The 27,181-nt window shown below is 47.6% G+C and overlaps 1 protein-coding gene across 1 annotated transcript in view; it reads right to left on the reverse strand.

Moving 5' to 3' along the window:
- Nucleotides 1–5,707: 5,707 nt before the first annotated feature.
- LOC149336877 (ATP-binding cassette sub-family C member 1-like) overlaps nt 5,708–27,181 on the reverse strand; it is a 60,379-nt gene continuing 38,905 nt past the window's right edge. Inside the window, exons 16-26 of the mRNA XM_089554783.1 lie at nt 26,538–26,716; nt 25,296–25,371; nt 22,955–23,162; nt 21,501–21,811; nt 20,461–20,808; nt 19,536–19,637; nt 16,975–17,181; nt 15,436–15,594; nt 14,182–14,348; nt 8,825–9,019; nt 5,708–6,043 (exon numbers count right to left, since the gene is read on the reverse strand). Coding sequence (XP_089410909.1) covers nt 5,872–6,043; nt 8,825–9,019; nt 14,182–14,348; nt 15,436–15,594; nt 16,975–17,181; nt 19,536–19,637; nt 20,461–20,808; nt 21,501–21,811; nt 22,955–23,162; nt 25,296–25,371; nt 26,538–26,716 — 2,124 coding nt within the window. The 3' untranslated portion in view covers nt 5,708–5,871. The remainder of the gene's footprint in view (nt 6,044–8,824; nt 9,020–14,181; nt 14,349–15,435; nt 15,595–16,974; nt 17,182–19,535; nt 19,638–20,460; nt 20,809–21,500; nt 21,812–22,954; nt 23,163–25,295; nt 25,372–26,537; nt 26,717–27,181) is intronic.

Genomic DNA, 27,181 nt, shown 5'->3' on the forward strand with positions numbered 1-27,181 from the left:
TAGTTCTGCACTGCAGGGGCGGCACAACTCCCTGGAGCGTGTCTAGACAAAACCAGAGTAACAGGTCCGAAACAGAAAACTTTTTCATTGAAATCGTAAAAACTTACATATGGCTTGTCTAGTTGAATGGAACTGCCGAGGGGTCTTTATTACCCATAGCGTTATGTCTCTAAGAAACCAGTCGAGGTTCACAAAACAAGAATACCCTGAAGAAATACAAAACCTTCCATCGAGACCTAGAGAAAGCTCACCTTTCAGGTGGCGTCACAATCAATACACAAAGCGACGTTCCAGCACAAGAAATAGAACTAAAAGCTAAATTCGAGGCTGTTTCGGTCACTCGTCAGCCACAAAGCAGCAATACGCTCTATGTACATCCCAGAAAACCTGATAGCATCAATATAAGAACTAGAAAACCTTTTCGAACAACTACCACAACCACACCTTGTACTCAGCCGCTGCGGTGGCTTAGTGGCTGTGGTGCTCGGCTGCTGGTCCTAAAGACGCGGGTTCGATCCCGTCCGCGGCGGCTGAATTTCTTTGGAGGAGAAATTCTAGGCCCGTGTACTGTGCTATGGCAGTGCACGCTAAAGAACCCCAGGTGGTCGAAATTTCCGGAGCCCTCCACTACGGCGTCTCTCATAGCCTTAGTCGCTTTGGGACGTTATACCCCATAAGACCAAACACCTTGTACTCGGGGACTTCAATGCTTGTTCTCCTTTTTGGGGAAGCGAGTGGATCGGCAGCAGAGGACAAAACGTTGAAGATTTTGTATTCCACCAAAACGTGCTCATTGAAGATAGGAAAGGCCCAAGCTCTAGAAAAAGAGCTGTCTTGATTTATTATTCACAACTGCTTCAGTTTTAATGTTTTTATGGGATATTTTAGACGACCCCTGAGGAAGTGATCATCTGCCTGCAGTTATAAAGTTACCCTCCTCATCAGCGCCTATCATCCTAACCAGAAGACGACGCTAGGAATTCGATTTAGTCGATCGATCGCAGTTTGCAACCCATGCCACATTAGGCAGTGTTCTGTGAGGAGCTCAGCACAGATGAAATAAATGAAAAACTCACACTTGAATATTCTCTGCTGCAACAAAAGCTATCCCTCAAACTTCAGGGTTTGTGCCAAGAACAGAAGGTATAGTGGACTCAGTGATGCACAGCTGGAAACAAGAAACAAAGGAAAGCATGGGGTGTATTTCGGAGGTATCCTATGGCCGAGAACATACTCAGTTTAAAAGAAAATGTTTGGGACAAAGCGCCCCACATTCGTCTAAACGATTGAAAAGCTCACGGCAGGAATGTTTCTGGGATCAATAGTTTGAGGTGTTGAAAGATATTATGGGAGCAGGCCGATAAAAAATGGGCCCGCATGTCCCCGACATTGAAAACTGGCCGCTGTCTGTTTTGCTGGCCGAAGTCGTCGGGTTTAGTGGAGCGGCTCTTCTGTTTCAGGAGCCCTCCAAGGAGCCAGCATAGTATGCCTGCTGGCCAAAGCAACTGAGCAGCTTTTCCTGGTGTCCGAGGCGATACAAAACAACACGAAGCTACATAGTCAGAAGCATGGGAAGCGAATATGCATTGAGATTAGAGTTTGCTAGAGATTCCTTTAATATGTGGGAGAGAGTGATTCAAGCCGCTCCGAGTTCAGTTGAATACAGCAATGACTAATTTCCAATAAGTCGCCGACATCAGTGGCTAGAAGTTTTCCGTGTTATTTGCATTACGAGTGTCAGCTGAACGACTTATTGAGCGAATAAATGGTTCACTGGAAGTCTTTGTTGTCTTCATGTCTCTTGCTCCATTTCGTTCAGGGTCAACCATCTGGAGTGACATCCATCTAGCTCATTTGATTTTGTTACTTCACTGAAGCTAGGAGCGTCTGGCTAAGGAGCAAGGCTGATGTTCGCTTTTCGTCGGCTACGGTATGGCGCAAGAGAATAGAAAGAAAAATCGCACTTAGTTTAAGACTCGCTCGTCACGGTTTCCTTCAGCCAGTTAAGCCTGCTGGTCAAGGTAAAAAATATTGTTTCATGGGTGACATATATGTAACATCTAGTTAGTTCTCGCATAGCCGAGAAGGTTTTCAAAGTTTACTTAAAATACAAAAAAGGGTTACAAACACAGGAAAGCTATATGCTGTAAGTGCAGATAGTGTGGCATCATTACTAGCCAGGCCTGGCTACAGCGGGGATGCTTCTCACAAATAAAATCATGACGCGATAACTCATGGGGTATGAATTCAGGAATCATACCCGGAACACATGCACAAACAACCTGCATGGTCCCGTCCCAAGGAGCAGCGAACCTGAGAGGCATGCAGCGGCCGCTCACAGAACGTCAAGCTGAGACATGCTTACACCACTGCATGTGTTCTGCAAACTATTAATAAACAGCAAATGAAGAACTACATCAACGGCAATGCAGCAAGCCGCAGCTACTATTCAAATAGACAAGCTTTGTGACTAAAAAACTTTCCTCGCGTTTTAGTTCTACAGCTGCTACATATTCATCTCCACTATAAGGAAACTCGCGTTCCCGAATAGGTTGCCATGTTATGAACGTCATAAAACTCGTGCCTAATCAGCATGAGGAGCTCATTCACGATCATGTGATTATTTAACCTCAGATCATAGACTTCTTTGATTGGATAGGCGCTCACTCGACCGCACTCATCCGGACTCGAATCATGATCGGAATTCGAGCCTGGGCTCAAGATTCACATCTTAACGTGAGCTCAAACTGACGATCCGAATCGTGATTTGAACATGATCTGAATGTTACTCCGGACTCACGACTCGGATCATATCTGAGCGGGCCTGAGTGAGTGGTCTCATAAGTCCGCCCACCTGAGAAAGCAACAGTTTAAGTGGCTGCTGACTTTACGTGTGTGTCGTAACGAGCCCCACAGTCCGCTGTACTCCTTTACTAAACAGCTTATCGGGAGGCTCGATTCAGGCAGTCTTGAAGAAATATCAAGCATACAAGGGTTCTTGTACAACTTCCTTCCTCACCTTTCGTTCCCCTCTTAAGGTGGATGTTGCTGTTACTCCGCCGCATGCTTATTGACTTCGCATACTGACTTCATTTTCCTGCTCTTTGACCTTTGTACCAACTCATTCCTTTCCTACAATGCAGGGTTGCGAACTGGTTTGTTGTTCCGGTTAACCTCCCTGCCTTTTCTTCTCCTCTTCGACCTCCTCCTGCTACGGCCGCCGCTCTAGGCGAGGGTGGCGCTGGTGAACACACTGTCTGAATTGCCTGCCGCGCGGTGCGGATGCAAGATTGGGTGCGTTTAGTTATGCGCTTGGTGATCGGGACGCGACGGACTGACGACAGCGGGAACGACGTGACAGCGTCAGTAAATGAGTTCTTTTGTTTAATAATTTAGTAGTTACGTGTATTTAAGTGCAGCTAGGGACAGAACACCGATGTCAAGAGCGCAAGTTTTTTGGGGCACAACGGAAAGCTTTCTCTCTCAGGTAATCAGGAAGAGTTTTCGGAAACGCAGTAGGAAATTTTTGCAGAGAACTTTTAAATCAGGGCATACCCCGTTGTTATGTATCCTAATGCTGGAAACCATGATCAGGAAGCGCGAGGACGATTGTACGTAGCCAAGAGTGCTGTAACGAAAAGTTATATACATCTCACCTGCCAGAGAGTGATGAGATATTTTTAGTATATGGAGTAGCGTCCATTTCATTTTCTATACAAAAGGTGTTACGGCACAGTGATTCACGCCTCGTGGACGAAAGTTTTAGTATGGACCGTTTCCAGCGCGCACTTCTTCCGTTTGAGACCAGATGGCGCCACAGGTGCGCTCGGGACCTGGCTCCATGACGGGCCTCGCAAGTCGCCGGTGTGAAAGCAGCGACGTGTCAATAGAAATCATGGTGCCGAACCGGAACCGAAGCCGAATTTTCACCCGGAACCCGAACCGAACCGAACGAATTTTTTTTTTCGCCAACTTGGAAGTGAACCCGAACCGGAAGGAGCGGTTCCGAAACGGTTCGGGACTCGTTTCAGCCCCACTTTTTTTTTGCAACGCGGCATACTTTTTTTTTCATGCCAAATGAGATGGTCTGGCGCATAGGTTTACCCATCCGGAGGTGTCTGCGCTGGAAAGTGGACAAATGGCACCCGTTTTGTGCGACAAAAAAAAATTTAAATCTCGTGTATGGGAAGAATCCTAATTGATGCTTTTGTGTAAATTACTAGCGCCAATTCTAAAGATCGTACGTCAAGCTTACGTGAAATCTTCAGTTATTGCTACTCCTATTTTACAAGTTTGCTTATGGTTTAACTGAAATTGTTAGCACTGATCTAACTCAGTAAAGGGCTACTGACACCAAATTTTTACTTGCGTGTTTAATTATTTCAAAGATGCTTTCAACATTGGTGTACATGAAGCACCGTGGTATTCGCTTACGACGAATAAATAATTTATATTTTAATTCCTTTCTGACGCAGTTCGTGCTTCATCAACAAAACAATTTCTGTGACGTGCAGTTGAATTTCGGTTACCCGAGGGACGAAAAAAAACGCAATATAATTGCTAATACGTCATTTGTTGTAGTTCTAGTTCTTTAAGTAGGCTGGTTTATGTGCGTTAGCGAGTCAGAACAACGTACCAGCGTTTATATCACACTTTTTCCGCGCCTCATGAGACCCAAAGTTCAACTACACGTCACGGTCATTTTCTTGATGCAATAGCTGCCTGGCCTAATGGGTACGATTGTTGGGTCCATTTCAATCCAGTTGGGTCCAAAAGGTGAAGTTTCTAAAACACAACAGGAACCGATTGGTTACAATTGAGGAATCCAATTGGAACCAATTGCAATGTCTAAATGGTTCCAATGTTTTTTTTTCAATTTATTCATGCAGAAATAAAATAAATCTTGCCGCGACTGGGTTTCGAACAGATCAGTTTCGTTAGCTACTGCACGAGAGAACTATGCTATCGCGGCAGCCGATAACGCCTAGTGTTGTTGTTGCCTTAGTGGCATGGCACATACGCACGACGGGGAATTGGCCAGGGTTCAGGGAGGAGAGCCAAAAGAAGGTAAACTGGGTCCAAACTAATGGTTTAAACGGCAAAATACTTGCGCTGTGCATTGCACATCATCGTCTTCATCATCCTCCATCTGCGGCGCTGAACATATCAGATCAGCTTAACGTGTATCACAGCTTAACGTGAGCCTGATATTTTCGCCAGAAGAGCTGACGACCCAGTAAAGTAGAACCATGAGCCAACCAGGCTAAACACATGCTTCCGTACGTCTTCTCTGTTGAACTACGCTAAAACGCTACCAATTTTTCAAGTATATTTCGCTATCCGTTGTTTTCCTTCGGAAATGTGCCTTTAACTACGGGGTCATTACTCTCTCATGAAGGAGAGGACAGCAGTCTCCAGATAGTGTTTTTACTTTTGTAGCTTGATTATATGTTGCTATTTTAGGTTTAGCCAAGGTGACCCACAAGGTCACCCGTTCATTGGCTACAGCTGGCGTGACGCTCCTCCGAACTAACCCGAGCTTACCCGAATTACTCCGAGGCTTCACACAAGATTTTTTGTTGGGACCGTGTTAAGTTGCGCTTTCGCACTAAGACGTTTGCGACCAGAAATCCTTCAAAGAAAAACGCCAGGATCGACACAACTCATTGTTTTTAGTGGAATCGGCTGAAGTGGAGTTTATTGAAATACGGCAGTCATCATCTCATTAACATTCAACATACGATTTCAAATAAAAATGCTGTACAGGTTTCACAGAAAATTTGTAGTGGTGAGACATTGCGCTCATTGACACCAGTGCCTCTAGCAGCTGTAGTGAGAAAGCTACCGGGCGCGTTGCGCAATAAGATATGCCTAGAGATGCGTGATGGATCCCGTGAAAGGCGATGGGTCGTCGTTGGAAATGCGGCAAGGAGGTGTGATCCCAGCCTTGAGCGCCATGTTGTGGAACTGCGAGGTGCGGTCGCTGAGCAGCTTTTCGACGGACCCATATTCCGCGACGCCTCCGTCGCTCATCACCAGAATCCTGGGAAAAGGAGAAGAAAAAAGTTGCTGGCCTCGTCGCTGCTGCATGGTTTGTACTACAAAATGGAAAACGCTGTGCAGGCAGCCTCCTTCTCAGTTAAAAGACCGTATCTCATTGGCCGAAACATGCTTGGAAGAAAGGAAGACAGTCGCGCAGATTCGGGGACTTCAACTGGTGCCTACTTCAGGGAAAGTACGCAGCATATGCGGCGGGAAAGACGAAAAACCAGAACATAAAGGCATGTCGCATATGTTGAGGAGTTGTGGCACGAATTAGGTACTGACGCCATCTCCCTCGATAAACAACGGGCCAGAGGTTGCGCTTTTAGTGTTCCTGGCTTGGTGCGACAAAGATAGCGACCGGCGGTGACGTGGTTCCTCTTTTTCTTATTTCATTGCCCCCTTGGAGAGCTTGGCTTAATGTGCGTGAAAGTGAGCTCTGAGAAATTATGCTTGACTTTCGGACGAAGTCATGCTAAAAGCTACGTACGTAGGCTGTGCAACACTTGGCATGTAGGAAATTCGGCTGTCCGGGTACATGCCACTGTGACAGGTTTCGAAGAACACTGAGCGTTTCTCAAGGCAACACCTGGCGGGTCAGCACCTGTCCAATCAGTGACTGGAGCAAGCGTCTATCGAATTTTGTTTCCGATCTGTGCATTTCCGTTCGGAATGAAAATATGCGTAGTATTTTTGTGCGACTCTGACGGAAGGCAGAGCAACAGACGTATGCAATAGAAGAGCAGGCTGCCACAAAATTCTGCTTATATGTGCGAACTTGCGCTGACGAAGCGAAAAAAAAAAAAAACTTGGACGACGCTTTCTACCCTTAAGTGTGCCATAGGATAGCAATAGAGGTCCCTCCTTCTGTCGCCTCTGTTATGCCTACGCGCCGATGTATGAGGAACTGGTCATTTTATGCTTTCATAGTTGAAGTGTTTACTTGGGTGTAATATTTAGTCACTTAATTTTTTCAAAAATGTGGGCTGCTCAGACGCGAGAGTAGAGACTCAAAAGAAAGGAAATAACTTCGTTAATACCGCTTGTGCGTGCCAGCTCACTCAGCATCCGTTGATTAACCGCTCGTGATTTCGAGGAACAGCCCCTGTTTATTTCAGAGCTGTACAACTGCAGTTTTTCTAGAATCACAGTGACCACATCCACAGCCTAATGGTTAAAGTTACATAGGTAGATATTTTCAGGGGCCAAACTTACACTGCTGCATGTGCGTGTTCGGACATCTGATATATTTTGACTAGTCGGTGCCCTAGCCGTCGCCAATCATAGTGATAGTTACAGGAAAGATTGGTGCGTAAAATCGGCGTATGCTCGCCACTATAGAAGACAAACAGTGCTGTATCCAAGATGCGATCAGTCCCGAACCGTGTTTTGTAGCAGGCAGCACTAAATACTTCTTTTCTACCGTTACATTTAGCTGAACATCTTATATACGAACATGGTGCCAGCTTGCTCCCGACTTTCGGAGGCAACAAAGCGGTCTGGCTGTATCTCTAGAGCAGTGGCACCCACATACGAGGAAGAATAATTTTTCGACGATTTGTTTATTGCTAGTAAATCAAATTCAGACTATGCAGTGCCTGCTGCGACTCACTGCCGCAAGTTGAGACAATTCTGAGAACCATGGCGTTGAGCAAGAAGCATTGTTAACTTGATTAAGATAATTTCAAACAAGCGCCACTAAATCTTAAACTAATACTCTACCTGACCAATGCCCAGCCCATCCTCGAATACTCCAGTGTCGCGTGGGACCACCAGGTAAAAGTTCTCAATAATAGATAGGAATGAATTAGGAATTGCGCCGCTAGCTTCGTATCGAGATGTCACAAATTTTTAAGCATATCTTCGATTTTAAACGTCGGCTCAAACGACCTATCTTCACTTTTCGCAAGATTTTGCGTCATTTTCTTTAGGGAACTCAGTTCTCATTGAACAGCCTTAGATACAGATTCATATTTCCAGGCTTGAACTTACGACTCCGAGCGGCGTAACCCCCCCAACATTCAGGAAATATTTTCCTATAGTTCATTTAGAATGAGCCCCCCCCCCCCCCCCTTCTTTTTTCTTGTGCACATCAGCCAGTGCAATAAACTTTTTTCCGATGCAGTGCTATCTGCCATAGTTGCAACGTTTTATCCAGCATTAATAACTCTCTGTAACTTCCTTATTTTCTGGATGTGCATCTTACAGATATCTTTAAGCTGCTGCTCTTCCGATGTTCATGTTCCAATGTGGGTTGCGCTTTCCTGTGTTTTCTGTAATTACATCTTTTGCGCAATTCAAGTGCTCCTTTTTTCGTTTGCCCCCCCCCCCCCCCCTTACTGCAATTGCCATCAGTGATACTTTGGCATCAGAATAGTTTAATAAATAAACTCGGTCTATATTACACCTGCCCTTTATCCATTCACTAGCAACCGCCTAAATATCCACGATCTAATACAATCACCACATAAGAAATACTTCAGTAGCTTACCATTCCCGGTGATATCTTGTGACTCCCGGCCGAGGCGGCCGAATTTCGATGGAGGCGAAATTCTAGAGGCCCGTGCAGTGTGCGATGTCAGCGCACGTTAAAGAACCCCAGGTGGTCGAAATTTCCAAAGCCCTACACTCCGACGTCCCTCACAGCGTGAGTCGCTTTGGGGCATTAAACCCCGCAAACCATAAACGATATCATATGGCTACCCTTAGTTCGGCTCGTTAATTCGGCTTTGTGCCTCGTGCAGCGAGTGAAAACCTCTACTGTGATCCTTCGTTAGCTCACCTGTCGTAGTCCAACACCGAATGAAGTCGGTGCGCCACGGTGAGGAGGGTGAAGCTTCCGAAGCTCTCCCTGAGCGTGTCCTGTATGAGGCGGTCCGTGTCTCCGTCCATCTGGGAGGTGGCCTCGTCAAGGACCAGGATGCGCGGTCTCCGCAGGAGGGCGCGCGCAAGGCACACCAGCTGCCGCTGGCCGGCACTGTTCAACGAGAAGATGCGTGTGAATTAGTGTTGACTGTCACCTGAAGAGTGACACTGCTGCTGCAGTTTGACACTTGATATAGAGTTTTCAGTAGTGGTAACAGAGGATTTTTGAAGTAAAAGACAGATATCTAAGCGGTATCTGAAATTGCATCCGAATGTCCATCATTTTTTAGTGGGCTTGCTGCCTTGTCGATCTCCGCGACGTCACCGTTGATGATGGCCCTAGGTCCTTAGGGTAAGTGACTGCTCGCAACGTGGTCTAACATATTGGATGTTTTCTCAAGCAGCCGTTCCGCGCAGATAATAACCCCTTTCCACTTTGTGAGGGCAGATTAATAGGGAGCAAATACCTGCTTTTCTGTACTGTACCCGCTAGCGCAGTAGGACAAGAAGCAGTCGTGATATTGGTTGATGTTGAGCCCATCTCAGAGGATAAACCAGAGAGACGCCGTTTAAACGCTCGGGAGTTCGGTAAGGATAGCACTTCCAAACAATGAGGGGCTGTATGTGGTACTGCCTGATCATGCCACTCATGGGACCTTTCAGACTTCTCCTTTACGGATATGAAACCGCGAAGGAGAAAGACTAGTCATTACTGAAAGCCATGAATAATATGACGTGTCAGGAAAACATCAACGGGACGCAAAGAAACAAATTCTGCCAGCATATCTAACGAGGTGCTCGCTACCACGTGGTAATGTCATCCTGTTGGTTCCTTTGCTTCTTATTCTTTCCTTTTCTTCGTTTGACTAGCCATATGGCTATCGGTGTAAATGTTTTTTATGCAGTGCCTTCTACGAAAAAAAAAATGTAGTTTGGACATTGTTCTGCGCCAGCATCGTTCTAGCCTGTAATGGACATAGTGCTGGCCGGCCTCAAGTGGAAAATTCATATCGGACACTTAGATGATCTCGTCGTCTTCGCCTCCAAATTCGACGATCAACTGAAAAGACTGCTAGTAGTACTGGATGCAGTCAAGACCAGGAAAGTGTAATTTCGCTTAGGAGAATCTGTTATTTCCCGGCCACATTTTGGGCAAGGATGGAGTACGCTGGAACTCGCGGAAAGCAGAGGCTATTCTGTCGTTTCCACAGCCGGCTGACCAGAGAGTGGCATGCAGATTCCTGGCATTGTGCGCATATTACTGACGGGTTGTAAAGAACTTTGCGCGGCCCGGTAAAAGGATTGACGCAGCTCACAGAGTCAGACGGGCCATTCAGTTTGGGTACCCCACACCTTGAAGCATTCAAAGTCCTTCAGCATTGCTTACAGTCGCTGCATGGAGACTTCGACGAAACCTCCAAAACTGATTCATACAGACGAAAACAGTGTGGGCCTAGGCGCAGTTCTCATACGGAAGAACGAAGACCACGGGAGGGTCATCACGTATGCCAGCCAATCTTCCTAGAAGCCAGAGGCCGCCTTTTCATCGAGAGAAAAGAAGCGCTTCGCGATACTCTGAACCACGTCAATATTCCGCCTGTAGTTGGACGGCGGTCTTTTCGAGGTTGTGAGCGTTCATCATGCATTTTGCTGGCTAGCAGACATGAAGGATTTGTGTGGGCGTTTCGCTCGATAGAGCATGCGACTGCACGAGTCTGATATCACCGTGGTCAACAAATGTGGGAGCAAGCACTCCGATCAATACTGCCTGCCAGAAGCCCTCGCCGATATACCAAGGAATTATGATAATGACGACGCCTTCCTGCGACACTAGTATCAATTGGAACCTGAGCTGCAATCTCTTTTCGAGGCCATCGAAGGCAAGGCTCACTTCCCAGATTGTTCAAGCGCTAGTTGGCGTCTTCCTCCTAACGAAACGCCGTCCTCGTTAACAACAACTTCGCACCTAACACCTGTTTGTTGCGCCTACAAGCCTTCGAGAATGAATTATGCAGGCTTCACACGACGAGCCGACAGAAGGACACCTAGGTGTCAGGCGTACGCTGCACCGAATTCAAGACAGGGATTACTAACCGCAATTAGCCGGTGATGTCGGACGTTGCGTCAAAACTTGCCGTGAGTGTCAGCGACAAAGGCGTGACCGATGAAGCCAGCTGGAAGATTGAGCCCCATACCCCCACGGAGCAGGCCTTTTAGACAGATCGGAATGGATTTCTTTGGCTCCTTTCCAAAATAAACATGTGGTAACAAATAGATCACTGTAGCGAGCGAATACCTCACCTGCTACGCCGAAGCAAAAGCCCTGCTAGTGGTACTGCTGTGGTAGTCGCACAGTTTTTTGTCCAGCGTATCCTTTTGCGGCAGAGCGCTGCAGAAGTGCTCACTACGGATAGGGTAGCATCATTTCCGGCCTAACTTACCCAAGCTATTCTGAGCAACAGCTGTACAAGCCACTGGCGAAGAACTGCGTACCATGCACAGACTTGTGGCCTAACGGAGCGTCTGAACAAAACCATCGCGGACAAGCTTCCCATTACATCAATACCGAACACAAGACATGGGACATCGTCTTGCCTTACGGGGTCTTCGCCTACAACACCGCCGTCTAAGAGACAACCGGGACGGCCACATTCCAGCTCGTATATATAGGGCCGGGAGGCCACGACAACTATCGGCACAGTGCTGCCGGTCGTGACAGAAGAGAATTAAGACGTCACCGCCTACCTGAAACGCGCAGGAGCCTGACAGCTAGCCCAGCTACGCAGTAAAGACCAGCAAAGCACCGACGCCCGACACCGCAATCTACGCTGACGCCACATGTAATACAAACCGGGTGAGCGTGTGTGTGTCTTGTCGCCGATTCGCCACCGTGGACTCAGTGAAAAACTTCTGTGCTGCTATTTCGGCCCCCACATGGTCCATCGTAGTCTAAAGGCCCGTTCACAGTTGCTAGTCGCAGAAGTTGTGCGACCTTTTTGATCTAAAAGGTGCAGTCGCAGGCAAGTCGCACGCTACTCGATTTTCTAGCCCTGCAACTGCGAGCCGCAGACGGCTAACCAATCAGCGGCGACGCGGTGGTGCACAGAAGTGGAAGCGGACGAGTGCGCGGCTTCATTCCTCGTGGTCGCGCTCTTTACCAGCGTTCCTGTGCCCTTTACCGCTTCCGCAGCGAAGCAAGCCCTCGAAGCGGACGCTGACCTAGGCATCAGGACGAGCCTGAACCCACAAGAACTCTGAAGGCTTTTGGAGCTTTGACTAAGAAGCACAGCTTTTTCCTTCAAAGGAGAATTGTAAGCCGGCCAGTGGCACTGACATGGGCGCCGCAATCTCGGTGACTGCTGCCAACCTTACAATAAAGGTCATCGAAGAGGAGGCACTGATGTCATTTCAAGAAAAATCAAAAGTTTTCATTTGTTATATTGACGACTGCTTCTGCATTCTGAAGACGTCGCAGGTCGAAAATTTCCTTGCACACCTCAACTCATTGGAGCCTTCTATTCAGTTCACAGTGGAACTAGAAGTGAACAACACTTGCCATTGCTGGACGTCTTCATAAGAAGAAAGGGGGCAGATCTAAAGCTCGGTGTCTACAGGAAGCCAACCCATACCGGCCGCTACCTAAATTTTAATTCCAACCACCCTACTAGCTGCAAGGGATCCGTCGTATCCTCTCTTCTGAGAAGAGAAAAGTCAATGTGCTCCTCCAAAGCGGAGAAAAAAGTAGAAGGGGCTACCGTTTTCGCCGACTTATAGAAGAATGGTTACACACGTGGCTTTATTCAATTCGTTGGTCGCCGTCAGGCTCGGAGGACAGGGGGAACAGCCAACAATGAAACAACGAAACGCGCACGCGTGGTGCTTCGATACGTGAGGGGAACCAGCGAGGCACTTGCACGCATTCTGGGAAAACATGGAATCTTCGTGGCTCACAAACCTGCTTCTTACCACGACCAAAAAAAAGACCGCGTCTCCAGAGAAAAAGAACCGTGTGTCGATTACAAACTCCCATGCTCCAAGTGCCCGGCTTCATACATCGGCGAAACAAAAAAACCTCCACCAAAGAATAACGGAACACAGAAATGACATCCGGCTAATGAATTCCGAATCCAACCCCCTCGCCGAACACTGCGAACCCGCCGACCACCGAATAGCCTTCGAGAAGGTGGGCGTCTTGGCCGTGGAGCCAAACCTGTGCAAGAGGCGACACGTGGAGTCGTGGCACATGCGGCTCACAAAGGCGGCCATGAATAGGACTCCAGGAACGCTCCCCTCCGCGCACTTTAGTGGACTGAGCGAAGTGCTAACAAAGGGAGAGCGAAGGCAGCACCTCGCTCCTGCTGGCACACTTCAGTCACCCCTGAAGAAGGGACCGAGTTAGCACCGATACGTTGGGCAAAGTTAAAATATTGGTAGGCGTCAGTTTTCTCTCAACGATAAACGGTCTTCTTTGTACTTGCAGTGTTTGTTTTGGATTGTTCGAGTTTATTTTTGCTCGTCTTTCTTTTCGTGAAAGCATCGGGTCGGTGATTCTTTGAGAGATGAGTAATACCGCAAAGATTTGTGCTGTTGGCTTGTTCATGCTAAAGACGCGGGCAGAAAGCGTCCTGCGTACATCGAAGGTGGAAAAGGTAAGTGGACGGAGCCAGTGCAACCGGAGAAGTCGTCAGAAGAAGACGCGTGTAACCTTTCCTTGATATATACAACGTTTCTGTTATCGTTATTCAGTCTTTGTCCCCGTGTGATTTATCGGGTATTTTTCGAACCCTAAAGTTTGAAGTTCAAAGTTGAAGTGTTATTAGACACCTTTATCATACCGTGTACTGTGTTACCGTTACCGGAGTACCGTAGGCCCGCGCGCAGCCAATGCGCATGCGCGAATCGCCTTGACGGCGCCAGATGGCGCCACATACCTGGCAGCTGCGCGCGAGCGGGGAGCATCTAAACTAATCAGCGCGGGCTCAGCGGCGGTGGGCGGGCACCCAGTACTCCGGTAACGGTAACACGGTACACGGTATGCTAACTGTGTGTATTGTTAAATTGAGAAGCTACTACAATTCCGTCAGCTGTAGCACGCCTTCGGAAGGGCGGACGCTGTTGGTGGCTCGCACTGTGCGTGAATGCGCGTGTAACCGCGTGATGCTTAATTTTACTTTTGCTTCGATGAGGACTTTGTTGCGTTCGGAGTTATGGCAAGCTGAGGTTCGGTACTGGGTAAAACTTGGAGTGTGGGAGCCAACAGCCCGCCACTCGTACCTGAGGTTCCCACCGCCATCTCCGGTTTCCAGGAGTAGCTTCAGCGGCTGCTTGGATACGAAGTCCGCCAGATGCGCCTGCTGTAGCACTTGCCACAGCTCGTCGTCCGAGTGCTGCTTAGTCGGGTCCAGGTTTGCGCGAAGCGTCCCTCGCACCAGACTTGGGTCCTGCGTGGCGCATAAGATGGATCCTATGATTTAGTTGAAATTTTTTTCCCCACATCTGAGCACAGTTACACTTCTGCAATGTTTCGTTACAACCAAGTAGATGAGACCAAAGTATTGCCGCAAAAGTTTCGTAGCCTACTGCTCAAGATCACACGTTGATAGACGGTGGGTAGGTCATAGCACTTACCGAAACACTGTGCGAAAAAATGCATGGGTGAGACAGGGCAAAGGACAAGCAGAGAGTTTCGCCCTCCGTCATGTTCGTCTTTTTACAATCGTTCAGGAAAACAATGCAATACAACAATTGTGAGAGCACGAAGAAGCGATAACCATGCTTGTCTGTAGCGATAGTTTCAGTGCTTCGATGGCGCTGCGTACTACGTTGTGAGGTTGACGCATTTGCTACGCGTGTTTGTGGTGGACATAAAAGGAGACAAGAGTTAGCTTGATTATGGCATCGACCGAAATTTTACAGCGTTAGAAGTTTCCTCCCACTTCACGGACAGAAATCAACGATGCAGCCAGCAGTTTTATAACCCTAGTGCGCCGAGTGGTTTCAACCGCTCAGTCCGAATTCTCGCCATATTCATTGCGTTTGAAGACGTCCTAAGGTTTTGCAGTCCATGCATTAGTGAAAGGAACAACGCAAAAAAACCAATGGACAAGAAAAAGAAACAGACCCACAGGCGTTGTCACATCATAGGTCAATTTAAATAAAAAGCAAGAGTCTGTGGTACACGACACACTCAAGTTCCAGAAGTGTGTACGATGCCCCTGTTTTCGCCAGGAGCGAGCATGAAAGGAGCACTGGAATTCTGCCTCTTTTACGAGAAAATGGATTTATTCACGGAATGTTTATGTCATCTGGAGATTGCAGTAAGAACAGTGTCCACTTGTATTTCGGGTATCTGTATTCCAGCTTGCTCGCCTTAACACAGCGCCTAGTTGTTTGTTCACAGATGTAAAGGTTTTAGTGTTTTTGAGAAATCAGTTGATATCATTGGAAAACCAGCAGTTTTGGAAAACGCAGAACTGCCCTCTCGGTTGTTGATCTTCTAATTCATTCTGCGGAGAGAAAAGTCCTTGCCTGCGGTATGACTGTGATGGCTGTGCGGAGCCTAGAAAGCGGAACCGAGGCGATGTCCACTCCGTCGATGAGGATGCGTCCCCCGGTGCTCTTGAGCACCCGAAGGAGAGCCAGCACCAGGGACGACTTCCCGGCTCCAGTGCGACCGACGATGCCCACCTGTGATGGTGGGAGCGAAGCGTGGTTGCGATTAAAGCACTTTGGAAACTCTTATCAGTATGCAGTTAGGTGCTTGAGCGGTGTGTTCGTTGAAACGAAAAATAAAGGTTCGCGCATATAGCGATTACTGGAAGTAACGTTTCAACTCCGAAGCGTGTACTAGGGTACTGAAAAAATCTTAGCGTAATAAAGTTCAGTATTGATTATGTTAGGGCATTGTACTCAGCACACAGTTTCCACAGGAATTGATGGGAAAACTCATCTTCCGCTAGACCATCCTGGGGTGATTTGGCTCTGCCCTGCTGTGTTGGCGTCGAGGCTACACTATTGCAAATTAACCCTTCCCCTGGAGAACTGTTCTAACCGCGAGCTCATCACAGTGTGGTCATGATGGCACTGCAGGCTCGTCTAAAGAGCGGAAACGACATGCTCCTAGGAGCCATAGGGAGGGGACGTCGGTGGGACATCGGTATCGCCTATAAAATGTTACTTCATATAGCGTAAGCAGAGACGTAGGGGTGACGGCACGGGCGCTACTGGCGCTCGCTTCCTCGAGGTACCTAGAAAGGTTACCATTGTTGACCAGCACCGCAACCAACTTGAACATGCCACAACAGCAAAGAAAGGGTGTGCGAAAACCCAAGTAAAGCGCGGCGCGCGGCAGCGCGCAGAGCAGGCGGACGACGATAAATCCACCTGCCTTCCCTAGCCGCCCCGATTTTGGACCAGCCCGGGCGTGAAGCAGATGCCATGCAAATTGCCCCCACGCCCGCGTATTTCGGTCGTCCGCTATCATGACGATTAATACGTCGTAGCTGCACCGCCAACAGTTATGAACGTAACTGAGGGAGGAATTGTCGCTGCCTTCTGAACTGGCGTGAAATGTCATCTGGCAACATTATAGTACATCTGATCAGGTAATATGCTAATAAGAACAATTGGAGACGCTGACGGGACCCAATAATGCTGTCATGTTATATCGTTAAAGGCGGTGATTAAATGTTCTCCAAAATTTTTTACACCGTAAAAATGATAGGCGTAACGTTAAGAGACTGGAAGCGGGCAGAGTGGGTGACGGAACGAACGCAGGTTAATGACATCTTAATCGAAATCAACAGGAAGAAATGGGCTTGGGGCAGGGCATGTAATGCGAAGGCAAGATAACCGCTGGTCCTTAAGAGTAACGGAGTGGATGCCAAGAGAAGGCAAGCGTAGCAGGGGGCGGGAGAAAGTTAAGTGGGCGGATGAGATTAAGAAGTTTGCGGGGATACGGTGGCCGCAACTGGCGGAGGACAGGGTTAACTGGAGAGACATGGGAGAGTTCTTTGCCCGGCAGTGGGTGCAGTCAGGATGATGATGGTGAGCGTACAATGTTCTCACCTTCTCACGCGACGTCACGGTGAAGGTGACGTGCTTGAGCGAGTCCTCGAGCACAGTTGGCCGGTACGAGGCGGAGAAGTCCTGGAACTCGATCCTACCCTCAGTGGGCCACGTCGGCTGGAGTCGGGGCACAGGAGGGGCGGAGCCGCCCTTGGGTTTCCAGTTGCCATTCGGCGTTTTGTCGGTGGACTCCCATTCAACGTCTTCCTGCGTGAGGGACAGTTTTTCTCATTGGTTGTCGCGAAATCGGTTCCAGACGTTTGACTTAGTGGGCGCACGTATGTCTACAGGTAAGTTCAACATGAAAGGGAACACATTATCTGGCTTCAAGCGAAAATTACTCAAGGAGTCGGAATGAATTGCACACTTTTTTTATGGTCCTAAGCAGCTATTTTTTGGAGGGACAATGCCTAGCCGAAATTTTGACCTTCAGTGCTGAAGTAAAATAGAATTCACTTACACTTTCCCTGCTCGAACTATAGAGACCTTCAGAAGCTTATATTTAATAGATGCTCATCAGAATGCGTGAGTTAAGTCATTCCATAAATAACCTCAACTTGAGCGTTACTTTTGTAGGAGAGGAAGTAACCGTCCCGCCAGGAAAGGTTCATTGTTCTATTTCGGCCGAATGAAAGCGACCTCTCTCTTAATTCCATGATTGCGCCTGAACAGAAGCACCTAAGTGTTAGGGAGTATCGTTCCTGTCTGCGGGCGTGGCGTGTGCGCTATGCTGCAGCACATATGTCAACAAAATATATCGACACGTCAAAAAGCGCATGAAAATGAGTCGAACGGCGTATTTCCTGCTAACTGCTAAAGGTTAAGTAAAAAAGACTAAGAAAAGATTTTAAAAAGACGTGTAAGACATTAGAGGCGAAAACAATTTTGATTTTATTTCTAGTGCTTGTTTCTCACCGCAGCTGCCACACGTTCCACATGTATGATGTATGCGAAACGTGCGTTCCTCTGCATTTGCAGTTGCGATTTGAATTCACACTTCGGCACATCTTGTCTCGGCGCCAGAGGTAAAATGCAGGCAAGCGCGGAGTTACTTTAGTGGAGATGACGCCTGGCTGCTAGGAATGAGCTCTCTGCTGCATGTGTGTGCAGCCAAAATGCAAAAGCACCCTTGTTCTTAGACTTATGTCCTGGTTCGGCGGGATCTACACGACAGCCTGCGTTACCATGAATTCAAGACAAGCGTTTCTAGTTCCCTTAGATGCGACCACGTGGCGCGTGGCTTAGAAAATTCAAATATAGCGCGTGGACGTCATCAGGGAGGTAAGAAATGGTTTGGTTTGGTTTATGGGGTTTAACGTTCCAAAGCCACTCAGGCTATGAGAGACGCCGTAGTGGAGGGCTCCGAAAATTTCGACCACCTGGGGTTCTTTAACGTGCACTGACATCGCACAGTACACGGGTCTCTAGAATTTCTCCTCCAAAGAAATTCAACCGCCGCGGCCGAGATCGAAACCGCGTCTTTCGGGTCAGCAGCCGAGCACCATAACCACTGAGCCACAGCGGCGGCCAGGTAAGAAATAATTACAATGACTGAATGGCTGTTTTTGATGCGCTACAGGCCGCTAGGCTTAGCGATACTGGCTGACCGCCGTCCCCAATTCCTGGTAATGAACCGCGAATGAAAAAGTCCTGTCAGGAGTGACGTGCCGATCGTCCGGCAGTAGCTCGCATGACCACGGCGGACCCCGAGAAGTAACAACGAAGTGGACGGACCAGAAAACTGTTGCTGCCGCTGCCTTTCTGGCAGCGGCAGCGACTGCCTTAATTGGCAGACTGTGATTATTTCCCTTTACTTCTCTCTTTCCTCTTTAATTCCCCTCATTCCCTTCCCCTGTGCAGGGTAGCCAACCGGAATCCTTTCTGGTTAACATCCCTGCCTTTCCCTCTCTCTCTCTCTCTCTCTCGAGGAGGAAGACAGGTACCGCAGCCCACAGGTACACCATCATATAGGAAACGGGCAGGCGATGGCAGCACCACGTTGCTTTGCTGACACAAAAGCGCCCTCGCAGTAGTAAAAAAAAAGAACGCAAATACCATTGCTCCTTCACTCGGAAGTGTTAGTTATAGAAACGCCGCCCATTGCCTCGAGAATCCCAGAGGGAAAAGGCGCTCGCCGTCTTCCGCTTGCGATGTCCGCTAGCAGAAGCAGCAGTTTTCTCCGTCTTCTGGATCCCACTTTGAAGAGCACCAGTTGGTCTAAACTAATGTCAAACCGATGTACTAAATTGACACGAAAATGTTAAACACTTTCTTGTCAGTTTTTTTAAAGCTTATCGCAGAACATGGCGGCAGCGACAATCATGAAATTCTGGTGTTCATTGCGGGAGCCGGTGTGCGTCATGCAAAGCTTGTGCTTTAAGCGTGCAGGGGCTTACAAACCCCGTTGCCGTCTACAGTCTGCATCGCCTGTGACAATGAGATAACTACATGACTCGAACAAAATCACAAAGCTGACGCTCTTGCTACATGGTTTTGGAATTCCAAAAGCAGTATTCATCTAAGGTAGACTAAAGTTAGAAGCAGTGTCTCATGCGACTCACCTCTTTCCGGAGTTCTGTGAACTCCAAGTTTCGCTCCAAAGCCACCATAATTTGCGTCATCCCGAGGTAGGTGACACACAGCAAACCCATCGTCATCGGAATCTAATCAGTGGAAAAGCAACGGTAACCATCGCCGTAAGCGTGAGAAGCACATTTTACTTCATGTTTGAAAGCTGCGAATTTCTCCTAATGTCATTTGCTCAGCACATTGAAGCATTCCAAGTTTCCATTCGTTTCGCGCTGCCATCTTCCAGCCCCCTGGCCAACCCCACCGTAACAAGGCTAGACGAATTATTTATGCGCCAGGGCGCGTATTTGTTCGGCTAAAGTTTGCCTAAGTCTCCAAGGTTTTCTTAGTTGCGACCTTGGAGACACAAGAAAAACTTCGTGCCTAAGAGAATACCTCCAGACAGAGGGCAAAATTCTATCCAAATGAAAGCTTTCTACCCTGCAGATTGGCAATAACTTAATGCCCTCAGCCAATTTAGGCATACTAGCCTTTGCGGCAAGGTAACCAATTCCTGTGTGCCCACTACATTGTATTCCCAACGATCTCGCTCGCGTTATTTGCGTGTACACTTATCTATTTTCTGCACCAAAAAACATTACTTCGTAACTGCTTAATAGAAAGATGTCCGACCGCGATAACTTATTTACCACGTCAATCATCTTCCTCTATGCCCCCGAAATGATGAGCCACAGTACCTGCTCTTTCCAGGAGACCGACTTCTGAGAAGTCCGTAAGACTCGGGTGCTACGCCTACACATCTATCGACAAGGTAATGCTTTTTTGGCGCACTAGTTCTAATATTCTGCGCTGTTTGCCAATACTGCAGTTGTCCTTAGTTTCAATGCTTTAGCCTGAGAGCTCGCTGCTAGTAACACTGTAAAACAGGCTGCTAATTGTGGGCGCTTCCGCACTCACCGACAACGACGAGTTGAGCGCCAGCCCGATGCCGCTAGAGCGTGACACGTTCCCGGACTCGTCCCCTTCGGCCCCCAGTGCCACGGTGAAGATCAGCGTAGCCAGCACCACTGTCTGGCTGCACCCTACGGCGAACGTCCTCGTCAGCCGGCTGCACGTCACCGAGGCGAGGGAGACGCGCAGATTCTGGTCGGCCAGGCGGCAAAAACGCCTGTAGAAGCGCTCCGTCATGCCGAACAGGCGAACGATGGTGAGGGAATCGATGGTCTCCGTCACGTGCTGAAGCATCCGCGAGAAGTGGGCGCTCCGAATGAAGCGCGTCGCATTCACCGCACGCGTCAGCAGAACCTGCGGCAGAAAGAGTCTTGATGCGCGAGTTGCTTCGCAAACACTTATTCTCATGTAACTGCAATGGGAGACTCTCCAGCGTAGTGTACTATGTGTGAAGAGACACCTTCGCAGCCCCCTTCCTGTCCAGGTTGAGGGAATGGGCCGGGCACACACTAGTCTTCGGTTTGAAAAAAAAAAAAAAAATGCTGCGAGCGCTTATGCCGTTCCGAATGAAAAATCAACAACTTCGAGAAATTCTCTGGCTCTGAGGTGCATCAAACTCGAGATTTTCGCGGAATTTGTACCAACCACATTCCATGCTGAAATGTTTCTGGCACATTAAAAATTTCCACAAAAAGGAGATGTATCGTTCCAAGTTTTTTTATTCCGCTCCCTGCGAACAATAACTTTCGAAAAAATATCGGTTTTACAATATTTATCGTTTCCAACGCCTGTGCAATATAATGAGTTTTAAACTTGCGAAGCCAGTTCTCGCTGTGCTAGCAGGATGCCTGGTTTTGACCTATGCATATGTGTTCAGCTCCAATGGCTGAACGCGATTTTTACGTACCGCCTGCTCTGCGTGGTAATATACCAACACCGGCAAGCTAATGAGGTTAAGGGTCAAAGGCGCTGTCAAAACAATTTTGCATCTTTAGAATAAGGAGCACAATCAGAATACTACTCTGCTATGATAATATACAACGCACCATGCCGGCGAAGAACGCTATCAGCACCACGCCTCCCACCACGATGACGGCGAGGCTCTCCGTACCAATGACCGCGAGCCGGGAGATGGCCACCATGCTGTTCTGGATCAACTGCCGACCCAGCGTAGCCACCCGCATGTCCACGCAAGTGAGATCAGAGGTGAACCGGTTCAGTATCCTGCCCCGTGGCGTCGCGTCGAAGAACGACACCGGGCTCAAGAGCACGTGTTCCAGCATCACGTGGTGTAGAACCCAGGACAGTCGGTGTATGGCGAATGAGAGCAACACGTTCCCCGCCATTCTTGTGACCACTGCGAAAGAAGGCACACGTTACGGTCTCGAAAATCTTCTGCAAGCTGCCCCAGATGCAGGTGACATGAGTGTGTATGGTGGACAAGGAACTAGGGACACCCATGTTCTCTGCACAGATCCTGCACCACTACCTCACCATGCGGGAGACGTAACAAAGGTGGTGGACAGAGACGGTGCTCATCAGTTAGCCGCCTCATAGCTAGACGTCAACTGAATAAGAATCGCAAATGTTTCTAAAAAAATCTAGAAATAAAGGCTTAAAACTCTGAATTCGAGTGATTTTGATTCTAACCTATTTTTGGCATTGTCTGAGAGTATCATGACGCCTTTATGCTTCAAAATTCATTATCTCCATAACACTATTTCTGCAGTCATCACTCGTATTGGAGTTCACCGCTTTGAGCGAGTGCACTGCGTTACTTTGAACTTGTCTTACCTCTTTTTAGTAGGCCTCTTTGGAATTTAGGCACCTCCTAGAAGGTCAGCTGACAGATGTCCCCACTTTTTGTTCCTGATGCCTTTCACGGGATTTTGCTGATTACAATGGCCACATTAGCTAACGGCGCTCCTCAGCCGGCTTCCAAGGGAAGGATTGGGCGTAAACGGGTACTCTTCTCAGGCCTTTCTCTGCTAAAGCAAGCGCAAACTTGCAGCCCAGCGCGCACAGTTATAACCATTACAAAAATAAGTCGCAGATGTGGGATCTAGTCTAGAGCTGCTTTGAACTGGCCATCTGCAGGTGGGAGTGCAGTGTAATAAACGCACTGATTTTACGAAGCGGAGTTGCCAAAGATAATTTGCGGATTTTGGCTGGTTCCGCATCTTTAGTTTTTATCACGCGTGCAGTGTGATGCAGTAAGAATAATTGAAATATAAACAACATTTTGATCTCAGTTTAGGACCTCGCAACATAGCTGGGGTGCTGATAATCATGCGCTAACTTTAACTTGGTGCGAGAACCGAAGGTTATGGCAAATGATTAGATGAAGGATAGGGGGCGCCATGTGGAGGGCACTGAGTTAATTTTGACCACCTAGGATACTCTCATTTGCACTGCTGCTGATGCAAGTGCATGTGGGCAAGGATCCAGGGACCAGAGGAACATTTCATGAAAACGATGCTACCCTTCTGTCACCACTTACCGGCGGCCGCGGATATTCCTACCAGGCCTTGGATCCAGCGGCTGTCGTACGGGCTACTCTGGCTGTCGGGGCTACTGGCATCGGTCCAGTCCTTGATCCACACCAGCTGCCACGATGTCGCGATCGCGCTTGCGGCCAGACAAAGCGTACCTGGCCACAGCCATACTCCGCACATCTTCACTGTCTTCCATATCACCTCGAAGACGCTCTGGGGAAAGAATTAGCGCATGAATGGTCACGTACCGGCATCAGCGGCATCGCTGGCGGTGAAGCTCCAACACTGATTTTCAGTTCTTGCAGCTTTCTTAGCCGGCCGCCGCTCTTTATGCTGCGGTTACCGATGCCGTAGTGGTCCGTTGGCCACTGCACCACCTGCTGTCCCGAGTGTCCCTAGCATGTGATCACTTTGGGAGTGGCGGTCATTCCTTATTCTATAGCATAATCAACGATATCGACCGCTTGGTGCTACTAAAATGCTTCGTTGATTTTAACGGCAGTCTGATCGCTCGTTTCGGAATGGGATCCTACCCTCTTTGCTAAGACTAGTCGCGATGCAGCGCCACTTGTGGGTAGTGGTTCCTTACGTCACAGCGCGATCTGGTTACGTGAGCACTCCTCTCAGAGGGCCTGCTCGCGAAGAAATAAAAAAAACAGAAATTTGGTCACTCAGTAGCCCTGTTGTATGACTACTTAAGTCATGCTCTCTGCAGTTCACGGGCGGTGGAAGCACGCAGGCTAGCTAAAGGAACAAGATGAAGGAAGTGCATTAGGAAACGGGTTTATTTAGGGGAATGCACGCTGTAGCTGGCACCGATATCTAGAAGGTGTTAGCAACAACAGATCGCATAAAAAGGAATGCACCCTGATGTTCTCGGGCTAGTTTGCGTCTTTTTATACCCTTGTAATGCTGCTGTTCTCAACGACGAAGTTTTTGTTGTTGGAAATCTAACCCTGTAATGCAGAGAGAATACAAATGTCGGATATAAGTGGTGAATATCCTGCACTTAATTACTACTTGCTCCCGCAACGCATTAATATATTTTAAAAAATTCGAGGGACACTTTAGCGCCGCTGTAAGGCGAGATGACGCGTAGCGTAAATGCGTCCCTTTAGCTGCCACGGGTCCTCCACAGACAGTGTTTCTTGTTTTTGATTTGATTTATCCGGTTTATATTTAATTTTTATTTACCCCGAGACACACAAGGCCTCCCTTTACCCAAGTTGAACGAACGTTCCTCAGTGGTCAAATTTTATGTATGTTCATTAATTTTATTAAAACACGTTGCGGGGATAGTTGGTGATGCATTTTATTTTCTTGAGATTTAAACAGCGCTATATTTTAGCCGAATACACGTCCGGTCCTGTCTTTCTGTGTATTTGTCTAAAAGTGTAGTGCTGTTAAATTTCATTAATTTTGACTACTCAGGAGAGTTTGTTCAATTTGAGTAAAGGGAGACTGTGTATCTTGTGGTAAATGAAAAATGCTACCAATTTGGGCTGTTTCTGCACTTGTCGTAACAACCAATAAAGAAAAAAAAGTTCCTCAGTGGTCGAGGGATAGCGCGCCCACCTCACGACTCAAGGAGCAGCGGTTTGAGTCCCGGCTAGGGCATTGTTCTTTTCAGTGCAATTGATTTTATTTTTTTCAGAGGCACTACGTAATGGTGCTGGAATGACGTCACGATCCTGCGGACCATTGAGAAATTGTGTGATTACGTCATCACTAGTATGCTTTCTGATCGTCGAGGGGTTCAAGAATTACCCGTCGTTGCGACGTTTCTGAACGCCCGACCGTCTCGACCAATTCGGATTTTCTCGACACAACACCAACAAACTACAACGGCGGATTTTCAGATGAGGGGATACCTTAGCATTATCGCGTTGAAAAGTAGTGGCCTTGTTGGAAAAACGTAATTGCTGTGAAAATAAGTTTAACAGAGACGCCCAATTTCTTAACGTCTGAGAAAAATAGAATTGCGCTCTCGTACTCAAGCACGTACATGGAGTCAATAGTAGTATTCAAATTCATTGCGGCTTGCATCGATGCGGAAGCAAAGCCGCTGAATTTTGGGCTAGTTGTGCCGGTATCGTTAGCGCTTGACGTCAGATGTCTTTCAAATTGTCTTCTGAACGTCTGGCAACTGACATTTGCGCTTCGCTTTAAAGATCCGTTGTAAAATTAGGGTTTGTGAAATGCCTCGACGATTTAATAATCTTCGAAGTGAAAAGTTTAGCCTTTTTTACCGCCTTTATCGCGCGTGGTGCTCTTGGTGTTACAACCTGTTCGTAACTGAAACTGCAAGAAACTCAGAAGGTGACGAGAAAGCATGCACGCTCGCACCTTGGTCGATACGCTTTTTTCTTCCTTGATCATCTTCCCCTTGGATTCGTCTCCGCTGAAGTCTCTTACTTCGGGGCTGGAAGCAGATGGGTAGAATTTGTCACCACGAAGTTAGTCAAAGTGGACTCTAAATATTATGGACGTTGTCCTTCCAGAACGCGCTAATTAACAGAAATTAAACACCTTTCTGTCGACTGCTTAAGGAGGAGGACGTCAGACAACAGAACGTGTAACACAATTACAGCGCAAAGAAGCCAGAAGATGTTTAGGCTAGATTTTATTGTGTGAAGTTGTGATTACTGTTTATGGTTAATGGGTTTTAACGTTCCAAAGCAACTCAGGCTATAAGGGACGCCGTAGTGAGGGGCTCCGGAAATTTCTACTACCTGGGGTTCTTTCACGTGCACTGACAACGCGCATTACATAGGCCTGTAGAATTTCACTTCCATCGAAAATGTATAGTTATTTACTGGCCTTAGCAACGCTTTCTTTTCGTTCCTTTTGTATGAACGAGTGCAAGGCCTTGACTTTTTTTTATCTTAGAAGTAAAACAGAAAAAGAATGCGTGACGTAGGGCATAATGCTTTCATTTGCTTAATAGTGCCGACATGAATAAATTCAAGCAATCTCTTTCATTCAGTACCTCGGTTTTGTAAAAGAATTCAATTTGCAACCATTTAATGGTGTCACAAATATTTCTGGAGGAGGGGCTCAAAATTATTATTCTCAACGAATTGCCCAGTTTCTGTCGCCCCGAGAACATACACCAAAAACGCGATAAAATAAAAATTGGGTTTGCTTTTGTTTAACAACAACGCATCAGCTTAGGCTGAAAATAAACATGCGCTGATTCATCTTCAGCTGTTGTTTAAACTACATCAGCGCATGAGTCATTTTCTTATACACACGTAAAGTGACTTGCATGTTGTTTAACATGAATCTTGCAACGCTAGTTAGGCATCTGTAGGAATAAGGCGGGTAATTAAGTTGTTCGGTAAACATTTTAAACTGGACTTGAGTGCAACACTGTAATATAATTTCGTAATACACTCGCCATTTCTCGCCCTGGCAAGAATTCTATCCATTCAAGCACATTATGCAAATCTGAGAGTGTAAGTACAGTTATGTTCCAGTTTTTATCATTGTGCCAGTGCAGACTGTAACTTCATTTCGCCTAAAGCGCTTACCCTTGAAACTACTCGTGCATGCGTGTAAACGTCAACGTTATGACGTATGGCTCACGTTTTCTCCAGTTCCAGCGCGGCCGCGCCGGACAGTCCGAGCGCCAGAGTGGCCGGCGCCCGGGTGTCCTTCAGAAGCTGCGAGGTCCTGCTGTACGAGACGCCGCTCTTGCCACACATGAGGTACAGCTGGTCAGCGTGCTTGAGCAGGTACCCCTGGTTGGTCACGAGCAGCCGTGTCTGCGGAATACATCGCGGCTTTGCTTAGTCAACTCTATAATAATTTCCCTCTATTGGGTACCTTCTCACGAACGAATATTTTTCGTGTAGATGACTTGAAAGAGCGTAAGCTGGCAGTAGACTTTATTATTCCTACTCAATGCTGCATCCACGTCAGTAATGCGACCGTGATACCACCGAATGTGCAGTAGTTATCTGATGGGCGGCTTATTTACGGCATGTCAGACATGACTTCACCAACGGAAGTACGACACATCAGCAAAAGAAGAACACAGGACAACGCTACCGTCCTGTGTTCTTCTTCTCCTGGTGTCTCGTACTTTCGATGGTGAAGTTATGTCTGATATACAGCAACTAGTCCACATGGTTACCTTGTTACAGTTTATTTACGGCATGGCTTTGCTTAACGAAATTTTGAAATCCATCTAAATCTGCAGAACTCATGAATAAGATAACAACCTGGAG

The sequence above is a fragment of the Amblyomma mixtum genome, chromosome 7 (genome assembly GCF_055824585.1).
Source record: "Amblyomma mixtum isolate Tamu chromosome 7, ASM5582458v1, whole genome shotgun sequence".
Taxonomy (NCBI): Eukaryota; Metazoa; Arthropoda; class Arachnida; order Ixodida; family Ixodidae; genus Amblyomma; species Amblyomma mixtum.